The sequence below is a fragment of the Ranitomeya variabilis genome, chromosome 5 (assembly GCF_051348905.1).
Source record: "Ranitomeya variabilis isolate aRanVar5 chromosome 5, aRanVar5.hap1, whole genome shotgun sequence".
NCBI lineage: Eukaryota > Metazoa > Chordata > Amphibia > Anura > Dendrobatidae > Ranitomeya > Ranitomeya variabilis.
In genome coordinates this window covers 483,732,826-483,745,426 of record NC_135236.1, presented here as the reverse complement: position 1 = coordinate 483,745,426, position 12,601 = coordinate 483,732,826, and the positions used below count along the sequence as shown (strand labels likewise).

General features: G+C 42.8%; 1 protein-coding gene across 3 annotated transcripts in view; it reads left to right on the top strand.

Annotated features, from left to right (window-relative positions):
* The window catches only part of CFAP54 (cilia and flagella associated protein 54), a 615,020-nt gene that overhangs the window by 495,645 nt on the left and 106,774 nt on the right, over positions 1–12,601 (top strand). For all 3 annotated transcript variants that reach the window (XM_077265522.1, XM_077265521.1, XM_077265523.1), the window contains 2 exons: positions 6,300–6,441; positions 7,435–7,592. In XM_077265522.1, the coding sequence (XP_077121637.1) occupies positions 6,300–6,441; positions 7,435–7,592 (300 nt within the window). The remainder of the gene's footprint in view (positions 1–6,299; positions 6,442–7,434; positions 7,593–12,601) is intronic.

Below are 12,601 nucleotides of genomic sequence, written 5' to 3'. Positions count from 1 at the left end.
GCCCTAATAATAAAATCCTATCTGTAGTGTCCAATTCCATTTCTTTTTGTCCAGAAAACCTTCTTTTTTTAAAAAAAAAAAAACTACTTGATATTTATTGAACTCTCAGCACAAAATGATACAATAAATCAAATAAGAAAGGTACATTATGGATTCATGATGTACATTCATGTAAAGTCAACATATAGAAACACCTCTATTCAATAGAAAGCCGTAAAATAACATACATAATTTTATATACAATTAAAAATTCAATATTATAATATCTATATATCCCCAGCTTGGGACCCAACCTCTCTCCAGCATCAGGGATCAGAACTTTGGAATAGTGATGGGCGAACCCATGGATAGCCCGGACCTCATTCAAATGAATGGGTGCAACGAACATCCAGTGTTTCAGCTGTCAGCATTATCTTGGCTGGTTATCAAAAATAGAGGAGTCCCCATGCCATTTTTTAAATTATTTAAATAAATTTTAAAAAACTGCGTAGGACCGTCCCTTTTTTAACAGGCAGCCAACCTAAAGCAGACAGCTGGGGGCTGGTATTCTGAGACAGGGAAGGGGCCATGGATATTGGCCCCCAGCCTAAAAATAGCAGCCCACAGCCGCCTCAGAAAAGGCGCATCTATTAGATGGCACTTTGCCCGGCTCTTCCCACTTGCCCTGGTGCGTTGCTAGTGGGATAATGTTTGTGAGGTTGATGTCAGCTTTGTAAAGTCAGCTGACATCAAGCCCACAGGTTAGTAATGGAAAGGCATCTATAAAATAACCCTATGACTAACCGTGTAGTCAAATGTAATAAAAACATAGTCACAGAGAAAAGTCCTGTATTTGAAAGAAACACTCCCCACCCACTTTCACTATTTATTACTGTAAAATTAAAAATAATAAAACACCATATTCCTCATCTGTCCAATGATAAAATAGTTCATATGTCCCACAATGCTCTCCAATTCTGCTACATCTGGATTTCATGGCTGAGCAGTGGTATAATGCGACCGCTCAGCCATGAATTAATAATATAATAATAATAATAATAATAATAATAATAATTTTTATTTATATAGCGCCAACATATTCCGCAGTGCTTTACAACTTGTAGAGGGGACTTGTACAGACAATAGACATTACAGCATAACAGAAATCGCAGTTCAAAATAGATCCCAGGAGGAATGAGGGCCCTGCTCGCAAGCTTACAAACTATGAGGAAAAGGGGAGACACGAGAGGTGGATGGTAACAATTGCTTTAGTTATTTGGACCAGCCATAGTGTAAGGCTCGGGTGTTCATGTAAAGCTGCATGAACCAGTTAACTGCCTAAGTATGTAGCAGTACAGACACAGAGTGCTATTAACTGCATAAAGTGTATGAGAACACGATGCGAGGAACCTGATTATGTGTTTTGTTTTTTTTTCTATTTTTAATAGGCCACATAGGGATAGTTAGGTTAATGCGTTGAGGCGGTAGGCCAGTCTGAACAAATGCGTTTTTAGGGCACGCTTAAAACTGTGGGGATTGGGGATTAATCGTATTAACCTAGGTAGTGCATTCCAAAGAATCGGCGCAGCACGTGTAAAGTCTTGGAGACGGGAGTGGGAGGTTCTGATTATTGAGGATGCTAACCTGAGGTCATTAGCGGAGCGGAGGGCACGGGTAGGGTGGTAGACTGAGACCAGAGAGGAGATGTAGGGTGGTGCTGAGCCATGGAGTGCTTTGTGGATGAGGGTAGTAGTTTTGTACTGGATTCTGGAGTGGATGGGTAGCCAGTGTAATGACTGGCACAAGGTAGAGGCATCGGTGTAACGGTTGGTGAGGAATATGATCCTGGCAGCAGCATTCAGGACAGATTGGAGCGGGGAGAGTTTGGTAAGAGGGAGGCCGATTAGTAGAGAGTTACAATAGTCCAGACGGGAATGAATAAGAGAAACAGTAAGAGTTTTTGCAGAGTCGAAAGTAAGAAAAGGGCGAATTCTAGAAATGTTTTTGAGATGCAAATAAGAAGAGCGAGCCAGTGATCGGATGTGGGGGGTGAATGAAAGCTCGGAATCAAGGATAACCCCAAGGCAGCGGGCATGTTGCTTTGGAGTAATGGTGGAACCACACACGGAGATGGCAATGTCAGGCAAAGGTAGGTTAGTAGAGGGAGAGAACACGAGGAGTTCAGTTTTTGACAGGTTCAGTTTCAGATAGAGGGAGGACATGATGTTAGAGACAGCGGTAAGACAATCACTGGTGTTTTCTAAGAAGGTCAGAGTGAAAGCAGGAGAAGAGGTGTATAATTGGGTGTCGTCAGCATAGAGATGGTACTGGAAACCAAATCTACTGATTGTTTGTCCAATAGGGGCAGTATACAAAGAGAAGAGGAGGGGGCCTAGGACTGATCCTTGAGGAACCCCAACAGTAAGGGGAAGGTGAGAGGAGGAGGAACCAGCAAAACATACAGTGAAGGATCGGTCAGAGAGATAGGAGGAGAACCAAGAGAGAACGGTGTTCTTGATGCCGATGGAGCGGAGCATAGTGAGGAGGAGCTGATGATCCACAGTGTCGAATGCTGCGGAAAGATCCAATAGAATTAGCATGGAGTAGTGACCATTAGATTTAGCTGTTAGTAGGTCATTAGAGACTTTAGTGAGGGCAGTTTCAGTAGAGTGTAAAGAGCGGAAGCCAGATTGAAGAGGGTCGAGAAGAGAGTTATCTGAGAGATAGCGGGTAAGACGGGAGTGGACCAGGCGTTCCAGGAGTTTAGAGATGAAGGGAAGATTAGAGACAGGTCTATAATTAGCGGCACAGTTTTGGTCGAGGGAGGGTTTTTTAAGTAATGGATGTATGATGGCATGCTTAAATGAGGAGGGAAAAATACCGGAAGTGAGGGAAAGGTTGAATATTTTTGTTATATGAGAGGTGACAGCCGGGGAAAGGGACTGGAGGAGATGTGACGGAATGGGGTCACTGGTGCAAGTGGTCGGGCGAGAAGATGCAAGGAGCCTGCTTACTTCTTCTTCAGTAACTGGTTCAAAGTCAGAGAGTGAACTAGATGCAGTGGGGGAGGGAGGACAGTGCCTGGTATGAAGAGATTGGGAGATGATTTCCTGGCGAATGTGGTCAATTTTTTCTTTGAAGTAATTGGCCAGATCTTCAGCACGGAGATCTGTGGTTGGGGCCTGCTCTCTTGGGTTGAGTAGGGACTGGAAAGTGTCGAAGAGACGTTTAGGGTTATTGGACAGTGAGGTGATGAGGGTGTTGAAATAGGTTTGTTTGGAGAGGTGAAGGGCAGAGTTGTATGTTTTTAGCATGAACTTATAATGGATGAAATCTTCGGGTAGATAAGATTTTCTCCACAGACGTTCGGCGCACCTGGAGCATCGCTGCAGGAAGCGTGTTTGCAGCGTGTGCCACGGTTGTCGCCGTCTGTGTCGAGTTGCTCTATGTATAGGAGGAGCAGCTTCATCCAGGGCACTTTGCAGGGTTTCATTGTAATGGTTCAGAGCAGAATCAGGACATGAGATGGAGGAGATTGGGGCCAATGAGGACTGCAAGTTCTTCATAAGTTTCTGGGTGTTAATGGCCTGTATGTTTCTATAAGTGTGGAAAGTGGGGGTGATCTGAGCAGGATGGCAGTTCTTGATAGAGAATGAAAGAAGGTTGTGGTCAGAGAGTGGGAGAGGGGAGTTTGTGAAATCATCCACTGAGCAAAGCCGGGAGAAGACCAAGTCAAGGTAGTTTCCATCTTCATGCGTTGGAGAGTTAGTATGCTGCGAGAGGCCGAAAGAGGAGGTTAGAGATAAAAGGTGAGAAGCAGACGGGGAAAGGGGAGAAGCAATGGGGATGTTGAAATCACCCATGATAAGGGTGGGAGTGTCACAGGAGAGAAAGTGTGGAAGCCAGGTGGCAAAGTGATCCAGGAACTGATGAATTCATGAGACGCTGAGCCTGAGAACTGCAGCTCCGAGTGGTGACGTCACTAAGGTGAGCGGAGTTCATGGTTGACGAACTACTGTGACCTCACTGACGTAAGCGCTGACTGCGTGAGAACTTTCTCACTCAAAAAAAAAGTTTAAAAAAAGCAGCATGGGTCCCCCGTAATTTTCATAACCAGCTGAGGGAAAGCCAGCGGCTAGGGGCTGATGTTAATATTCTGGTTATGGGCCAATATCCATAAAGGTTCCCAGCCTATTAATATCAGATCACAACTGTTTGCTTAGCCTTTACTGGTTATTATAGGCCAGACCCCCCAAAAAATGACGATGGGCCCCCCTATATTCAGTAACCAGCAAAGGCTACGCAGACAACTGTGCTCTGATATTGTTTGCCTAGGAAGGGGACATGGATATTGACCCTCTCCCAGACTAATAACATCAGCTCTCAGCCACTCCAGAAATGGCACATCCATAAAATGTGCCAATTCTGGTTCTTAATCTCCTTACTTTCCCTAGTGCTGTAACAAGTGGGGTAATAGGTTTGTGGTAGATGTCAGCTGTTTTATGGCTGCTGACACCAAGCCCAGGGGTTAGTAATGGATTGCCCCATTACTAACCCCATAGTCAGAATGTAATAAAGACACAGGCAGAATAAAGTCCTTTATATGAAATAAAACTCCCAGACCCTCTTTAACCTATTTATTTACAACAGTTAAAAATAAAAAAACACCATATTCCTCATCTGACCGACGATAATCCATATGTCCGACGATGCTCTCCAACTCTTACATCTTGACTTCATGGCTGAGCAGTGGTAGGATGCGACTAAAGAGAACTCTGAGCTGAGCCTAAGAACTCCGCTGCAGCGCCAATTGGTGACATCAGTAAGGTGAGGGGAGTTCATAGTTGATGAACTCCGGTGGCCTCACTGATGTCAGCACTCAAGAGAAAGTTTTTTAACAGTCAACGCTGACGTCAGTGAGGTTGCTGGAGTTGGTTGACTGAGAACTCCACTCACCTTATTGATGTCAGCACTCCGCTCTGCAGCTGAGTTCTCAAGCTCAGCTCAGTGTCTTATGGATTCATGACTTAGCAGTCACATCATGCCACTGCTCAGCAATGAAATCCAGATGTAGCAGGGTTGGAGCGCATCGTGGAACATATGGATTATCTTGTTATCGGACAGGGTGAAAGAGGGTTGAGAGTGTTTCTTTCAAATAAAAGGGTCTGTGTTTTTATTTCAAATAACTTTTCTTTGCGTCTGTGTTTCTATTATATTTAAATACAGGTTAGTAATGGGGGTGTCTTATAGATGCCTCTTCATTAATAACCTGTGAGCCTGATGTCAACTGACATTAGAAAGCTGACATCAACCCCACAAGTATTACCCCACTTGCCTCCGCACCAGTGAAGTGGGAAGAGTTGGGCATAGCACCAGAATTGGCGCATCTAATAGATGTGCCTTTTCTGGGGCAACAGAGAGCGGCTATTTTTAGGCTGGTGGAGCCAATATCCATTGCCACTTCCCTGTCTGAGAATTCCAGCCCCGAGCTGTCTGCTTTAGCTTGGCTGGTTGTCAAAAATGGGGGAGTGCTATGCGGTTTTTTTTTTATTATTTTTTTAAATTAAAAAAAACTGTGTAGGTTACCCTCTATTTTTGGTAATCAGAGGGCACCCCACACCATTTTTTTATTTTATTTATTTATTGCACAGGCAGTAGTACCATGGATTACAGGGAGAAGTCTATGTTCGGGGTCAGTGCACGGACATTATATATTTGGTACGAACCCACAACTTTACCGTTCTGGTTCGCCCATCCCTACTTTGGAAACATATTGGCTCAGATAACTCTGCCAAGGTTAGAAGGTAGATGGGACCTGAGGGTGTTAGAATAGGAGGTCTTAGGAGACGCACACCATCTCTCCCACACTTTAGTCAATTTTTGAGCACATGCTCTGTTTTTGCATACCAAACCTTCATAGGGAATTATCATATTAATGAAATTCTTCCACTGAAGTATACTGATAGAGGTGCTTGGGGTAACCTTGTTTTCCATCTATATCCTTGATTGACAATATGGGCGTAGCTGCGTGAAACTAGCATGAAAATGCCAGTCATTACATTTTTATGCAGCTCCACGTTTTGCAAAAATTATTCAACATTTCAAAGTCCTTTAAGCTAGTTTTTGGTGGTAACACTGATGAATTGGGTCCTAAAAGTATGATTTTTATTAGAGCTATGTCCCCTATAAGGTGAGGATCTTGGTTTAAGACAATGATTTTGTGCTGACAGAGTATCTTTAACAATATAAGCCTAATTTACGTTATGCTTTTGAATTTGACTGTTTTTTGCCGTAATTTAAGCATTTTGCTTTAATTTAAGATCAGAGAAAAATTTGAAGAAACTTTCATAAATCCCGTTGAATCTGAAGCCAGAGAGCGTCTGAACATCCATACGTGGTTAAGATGTCGACTTGCATTTGTCGCTGCTCTTACAAGGCAGATACATGGAATAGCACTTCATGGTATGGACGTTTATTTCTATCCTAACAGAACTTTAGATAATATATAAAAGAGCATATGAAAATAAAAATGGCTGCTTGGTGAATTTGATTCCCTAGTTTTCCTCTTGCCCATTTATTATGTCCTATTGGAGCCATAGCCATTGCATTACTTCCCATAATGAATGTGCTGTAGCATTGCACAAGTATTATATAGTGCGGTGAGACTAAGGAGACTGGGAAGAAGTGTAGTGCAGCAGGTTACATTGCTGTCTGACCACCCATCCCTGAGCGATACAACAACTATAAGGCTGGGGTCACACGAGTGTATAAAATATTGGTCCCTTTCTCATCCAGAAAATTGGGACGATTTTTTCCCAAGTGTCAATCAGTTGTTTTTTTTAAACAACTTTTTCTATTAATATTTTAAAGTTTCCCATCTTAAAGAATTGAATTTATTTATAAAAATCAGATGCCATAAATCCGTATGGCATCCGTTTTTTTTTTCTCGCGCCCATCCACTCGCAGCATGCTGCAATTATTTTAACCCCCCGAATACAGATGAGAAAAAACCCTGCAGATCTGCACTGAATGAACTACATTGAATGACATGGGTCTGGATGCCATCCCTTTTTTGCACTCCTCCGATATATGAGCTCTTGTGAGAACCTTAAAATAAAGAGGATTATATTTCTTACATTGTATCGATCCAATTTACACAAAATGTAAGTTCTTATCAAGGATTCAATTGGGGAGCGTGAGAAGGAAGCCTGTAATGTATGGCAACTAAGACAGAAGCAATTAACTAATGATATAGCTACTTAGTCCGTGTTAGTGTCCGTTCAGGTCTCCATTGGAGTGTTTCCTTTCCTTCTACCCTTCCATAGGTGGCTGGCATTGGCTGTGCCACGTGACCCGCTCCTGGTGGTGCTGACGGCTCTCTAGCATTCCAATGACACTTTTGTATGTGCTGTTAGAACAGTGTGGTAAGGTAATGTGTTATACATCGCTTCCTAGATCAGGATGTGCCTGACGGCTCAGCCCTAATAACCGAGGGTATTGTCGAGGCAGAAGCGCTCAATGATTCCGAGACCCAGGCCCGGTTTATGCTGCAAGCTGCTCTCCTGGATATTCAAGAGGGACATCCCAGGAAAGGCGTTCAGCTCATGCTGAAGGTACATTACATATTACACTGTCAGTTTACTTGTTATACGTCTTGTTTTTCAAGAGTAGGAGAGCAATGCTGTTTTTTTTTTTACGTTGTATTTTGTGGGAATTTTTATGCAGTTCACAGCTATTTTAAATGTAATCTATAGTCAATTAGTCTGTTATAGAAGCATGCTATAGGGACATATACTCTGATTACAGCAATGTGATTTGATACAATCACTGTTTTCTCTGCTGCAGATCTAGCAGTACTCGGAATGCTGAGCTCCTTCTAACCCTGCCCACCCCACTAATTGACAACCGTCTGTATACACTGTGCATAGGCAGAAGTCTCCCAATCAGTGGTGGGAGGGAGATTATATGGAGCTCATGAATATGAAGGACTACATTGCACAAGACCACTAATCCTTTAGTGATAATCTCCTGCTGATAAAACAGTAATTTTATCAAAGCTACAGAAAACAGTCCAGTATGTGAGTGACAGATCGCTGCATTCAAGGTCACTGTCTCTACATGATGCTGCTATCAGATTAGGTGGGAAAAAACTTGTCATATTCTTTTTAATTGCAGCACTCAGTCAAGCAAACTAACGTATTCCTTATCAAAATGATACACCCCCATGTCTTCTACACCACCCTGGAAGCTCAGGTGACTTTTCAACTGTCTTCATCTCCATATTTAAAGGGTAACTGTCACCAGAATAAATGTTATTAACCTGCAGATATGGGGCTAATCTGCAGGTTAATAGCGTTACTAACCTGGCCGGCGCCTGCACTTAGCTGAACGCTGCGGGGAGAAAATTAACTTTATTCCCCCAGGCAGCCTTTGGGTTTCAGTCATAGAGGCGGGGGTGGCGCTGGTTCAGTCATCGCTTTGGGAATACAGAGCGGTGGATATAACTGCACCCCAAGCCCTGGCTAACAACCGCCACCAATACAGATCCTCCCTTATCATAGGTGAGCATTGCACAAAATACTGATCAGCATATGTCCTTTAGGTCACTGTCACTCTAATCTTATTTATCCCAAATTGTTTTATATGGATTGATTATATGGTGATTTCTGGTACTAATCACTTGAATTAATTTGGATTTTGATGTACCCCCTGCTATTTCCTCCTTATTGGACCTATATGTATATCCTTGATTGTGATTCATTTTTTTTACATATAGTTAATAAAAGGTAATTTTCTGCATTCCCCTTTCTTGGTGGTCTTTGTTTACTCCATTTTGGCTAGGTCTTTTGGGTATATTAATGGTGGGAACACACACTGCTTCAGTTATGGAGCATCGTTGAAAAGCAAGTCCATTATTATATATACTTAAAGGGTTGTTCTCATGATCAATCTTCAAAAGCACAATGATACACCCTTGTCCCCAGATTTCTGAGGAATGGTGCACTTCTGATTGATTGGCAGTTGAGATCAGCAACCAGTGCTTATATTATTGGAAAGAGCTTGTAAGCCCTGTTCTTCTTGCCTAGGAGACCGACCATCGCTGATAGACTTCAGAGGTGCCTGGCAACCTAGGCAACAGACAGTAAACAATAGAATTAAAATCCCTGCACTTTCAGAACAGAAAGGATTATTAATACCAAGAAGTTGCTTGTTTTTACAATCGCTTTTCAATTTTAACCAAATAAAAATACAAAATTGTAAAATACAAAATACAGTGCCTTATAAGGTGGGTAGAAATCTGCTATGCCAAACTAAACATACATTTACAGTGAGCAGGTAACATTTCAAAAAATATCAAATCCATATACTATGTAGGATTTTGCAGTCATATTGCACCGAATGCTGAAAAATGTGAACCGTTTATACTGAAAATGTATTATTAGTCAAAGAAGTGGACAATCACTAGAAATAAGCCTGTGCACCAAATACATTAGCATTGACTTTGATGTAAGTGTCTCATTTCTCTGCACAAAGAACTGAGAACAGAACAGTTTTTATTTATAGTCTGTATGATGCCTGAAGACTGATAGATGATCTTCCCTCTCGCTAACATTAGGCAAATATTGCTATGAGTTTAGAATTCCGCATGATCGTAGTAAACTTATTTAGTATACTCTAGAGATATACCGTACCAAGGCTAGAAACCTGCAGAATATAGAAACAACTATTTTTGGAGCGTTATCCAGCTGGAGAGCCACACAGTGCAGACAATTACTATAAGATGATGTGCAAATAGATGGGAAATTCCAAAATAAAGTAAACGTAGACATCAGTAATTACTCAAACACAATGATATGGCTATCTAAAGCTCCCCTCATACTGGTGGTGTGGATTTACTGCACCCACAATAGGTGTTCTGGACATCTAATGAGTCCAGGCAGACTTGTTCAGCAGACTACATTAATTTGACGCCACTGACATAATAGATGGAAGTTCAGATGTCGCACTGTATTTTTTTAACTGTTACAATAAGTTAGTATAGTAATTTAGCAAGTACATCTTAATTCTAATATTATGTATATTTGTTATCTTATTGTGTCTACAAAACAGCTCCAATGGAGGTCTATGTGTTTCACTAGTTACAGATCACAAAGAAACTTGTGTAGACTTTACGGCACAGTCATACTGCCGTCCATCTGTCGCTAACGTATGTTAATACCAACTGTATGTTTGTAACAAGTAGAGAACAGTTGAAGGGAAGTATGATTGTAATATCACACTGCTTATAGATTGTTTGTGATCTATAACCTTGGAAAAACATACTGTACGTTTCTATAGTAGCTGTAGACATAAACCAAAAGGGCTTGTCTATTACTAGGACAACCCTTTCTCAATCACTATGCTTCCCCGATGTAAAAGAGTAACAGCCTGTACACCCCTCACGTGCAGGCGTTGTTCCAGTTGGTGCCTGGTCTTCTGGGGCTTGCATGACATTGACTGCAGTGCTCATGTGCCATAACAATCAGCATCTGCTTAATTTTTACTTTATTTCAAGAGGAAGTCAGACAGCTACAGAAGCTCCCATTTCTTCTAGGTGTAAGTTTCATCCTGAGGAAGTGATAGCGGAGCAGCCGCTGATTGGTTGCAGGTCTCACGTGAGAGTTTTTCTCACGGTGCTAGTGGCGATCTCACCAAGGTCACGGCAGTTCAGCCTCAGCGACAAGAGGTAACCTTGATGACGTCACTGCTGGTCACTGAGTCTGTACTCCCAGCAGCTAATTCGCCAGTGGTTCTCAGTCTGGACGATCGCATCTTGGTACCATCCAGGTTGAAAACTGTTTTTCTCCCAGACATGTATTGCGGTGTGGGACAGAATGACTGACAGGTGAGGGATATTGTTGTTTTTTTATTTTTGGTTTATTACAGAACGATGGCTTCGGTGGAATAGGCATTTGGTGAATATAATTGTGTTTGTTATTTTTAAATAAAAAAGTTAAAGTGTGTTTTATTTCTAATAAAAAGCTTTATTCTGGCTGTGTCTTTATTTACAATACAACTATAGGATTAGTATTGGATAGGTGTCTTAAAGACGCCTCTCCATTACTAAGCCGTGGGCTTGATGTCACCTGACAATACATAAGTGACATCAACCCCACAAACATGAACCCCAGTTGCCACTGCTACAGGGCAAGTGGGAAGAGCCTGGCAAAGCGCCAGAATTGGTGCATCTAATAAATGTGCCTTTTCTGGGTGGCTGCGGGCTGCTATTTTTAGGCTGGGGGGGCCAACCACTGGACGTTCAGGACCCCCATTCACGTGAATGGGGTCTGGGTTTGGGTCCGGGTACTGTTATGGTACCCGAACCCGAACTTTTTGTAACTGTTAGGCCGGACCTGCCAGACTTGAATATCCAGGTGTCCACCCATCTCTACTCTCCATAGCTGTTCAATGGGATTTAAACCCAGACTCATTGCTGGCCACTTCAGAACTCTCTAGCACTTTGTTTCCATCCACTTTTTGAATTATGTTTGGGGTCATTGTCCCTACTTGAAAAGCCATGACCTAGGATGCAAACCCAGCTTTCAGACAATGTGCAATACATTGCAGCCCAAAATCCTTTGGTAATCTTCAGATTTCATGATGTCTTGCACACAGTCAAGGCACTCGGTGTCAAAGGCAGCAAAACAACCCCAACACATCTTTGAACCACCACCATATTGTACTGTAGTTACTGTGTTCCTTTCTTTGTAGGCCTCATTCTGTTTTTGGTAAACAGTGAATGAGGTTCTTTATCAAAAAGCTCTATCTTGGTCTCATCTGTCTACAAGACGCTTTCCCTGAAGAATTTAGGCTTAAGGTACCTTCACACGAAGCGACGCTGCAGCGATAGCGACAACGATGCCGATCGCTGCAGCGTCGCTGTTTGATCGCTGGAGAGCTGTCACACAGACAGCTCTCCAGCGACCAACGATGCCGAGGTCCCCGGGTAACCAGGGTAAACATCGGGTTGCTAAGCGCAGGGCCGCGCTTAGTAACCCGATGTTTACCCTGGTTACCAGCGTAAAAGTAAAAAAACCAAACAGCACATACTTACATGCGTCCCCCAGCGTCTGCTTCCTGACACTGACTGAGCTCCGGCCCTAACAGCACAGCGGTGACGTCACCGCTCTGCTTTCACTTTCACTTTAGGGCCGGCGCTCAGTAAGTGTCAGGAAGCAGACGCTGGGGGACGCATGTAAGTATGTGCTGTTTGTTTTTTTTACTTTTACGCTGGTAACCAGGGTAAACATCGGGTTACTAAGCGCGGCCCTGCGCTTGGTAACCTGATGTTTACCCTGGTTACCAGTGTAAAACATCGCTGGTATCGTTGCTTTTGCTTTCAAACACAACGATACACAGCGATCTGACGACCAAATAAAGTTCTGGACTTTATTCAGCGACCAGCGATATCACAGCAGGATCCTGATCGCTGCTGCGTGTCAAACGAAACGATATCGCTAGCCAGGACGCTGCAACGTCACGGATCGCTAGCGATGTCGTTTCGTGTGAAGGTACCTTTACTCACGTAGATTTTGTTAAACTGCAGTCTAACTTTTTATGTGTGTGTCAGCAGAGGGGTCCT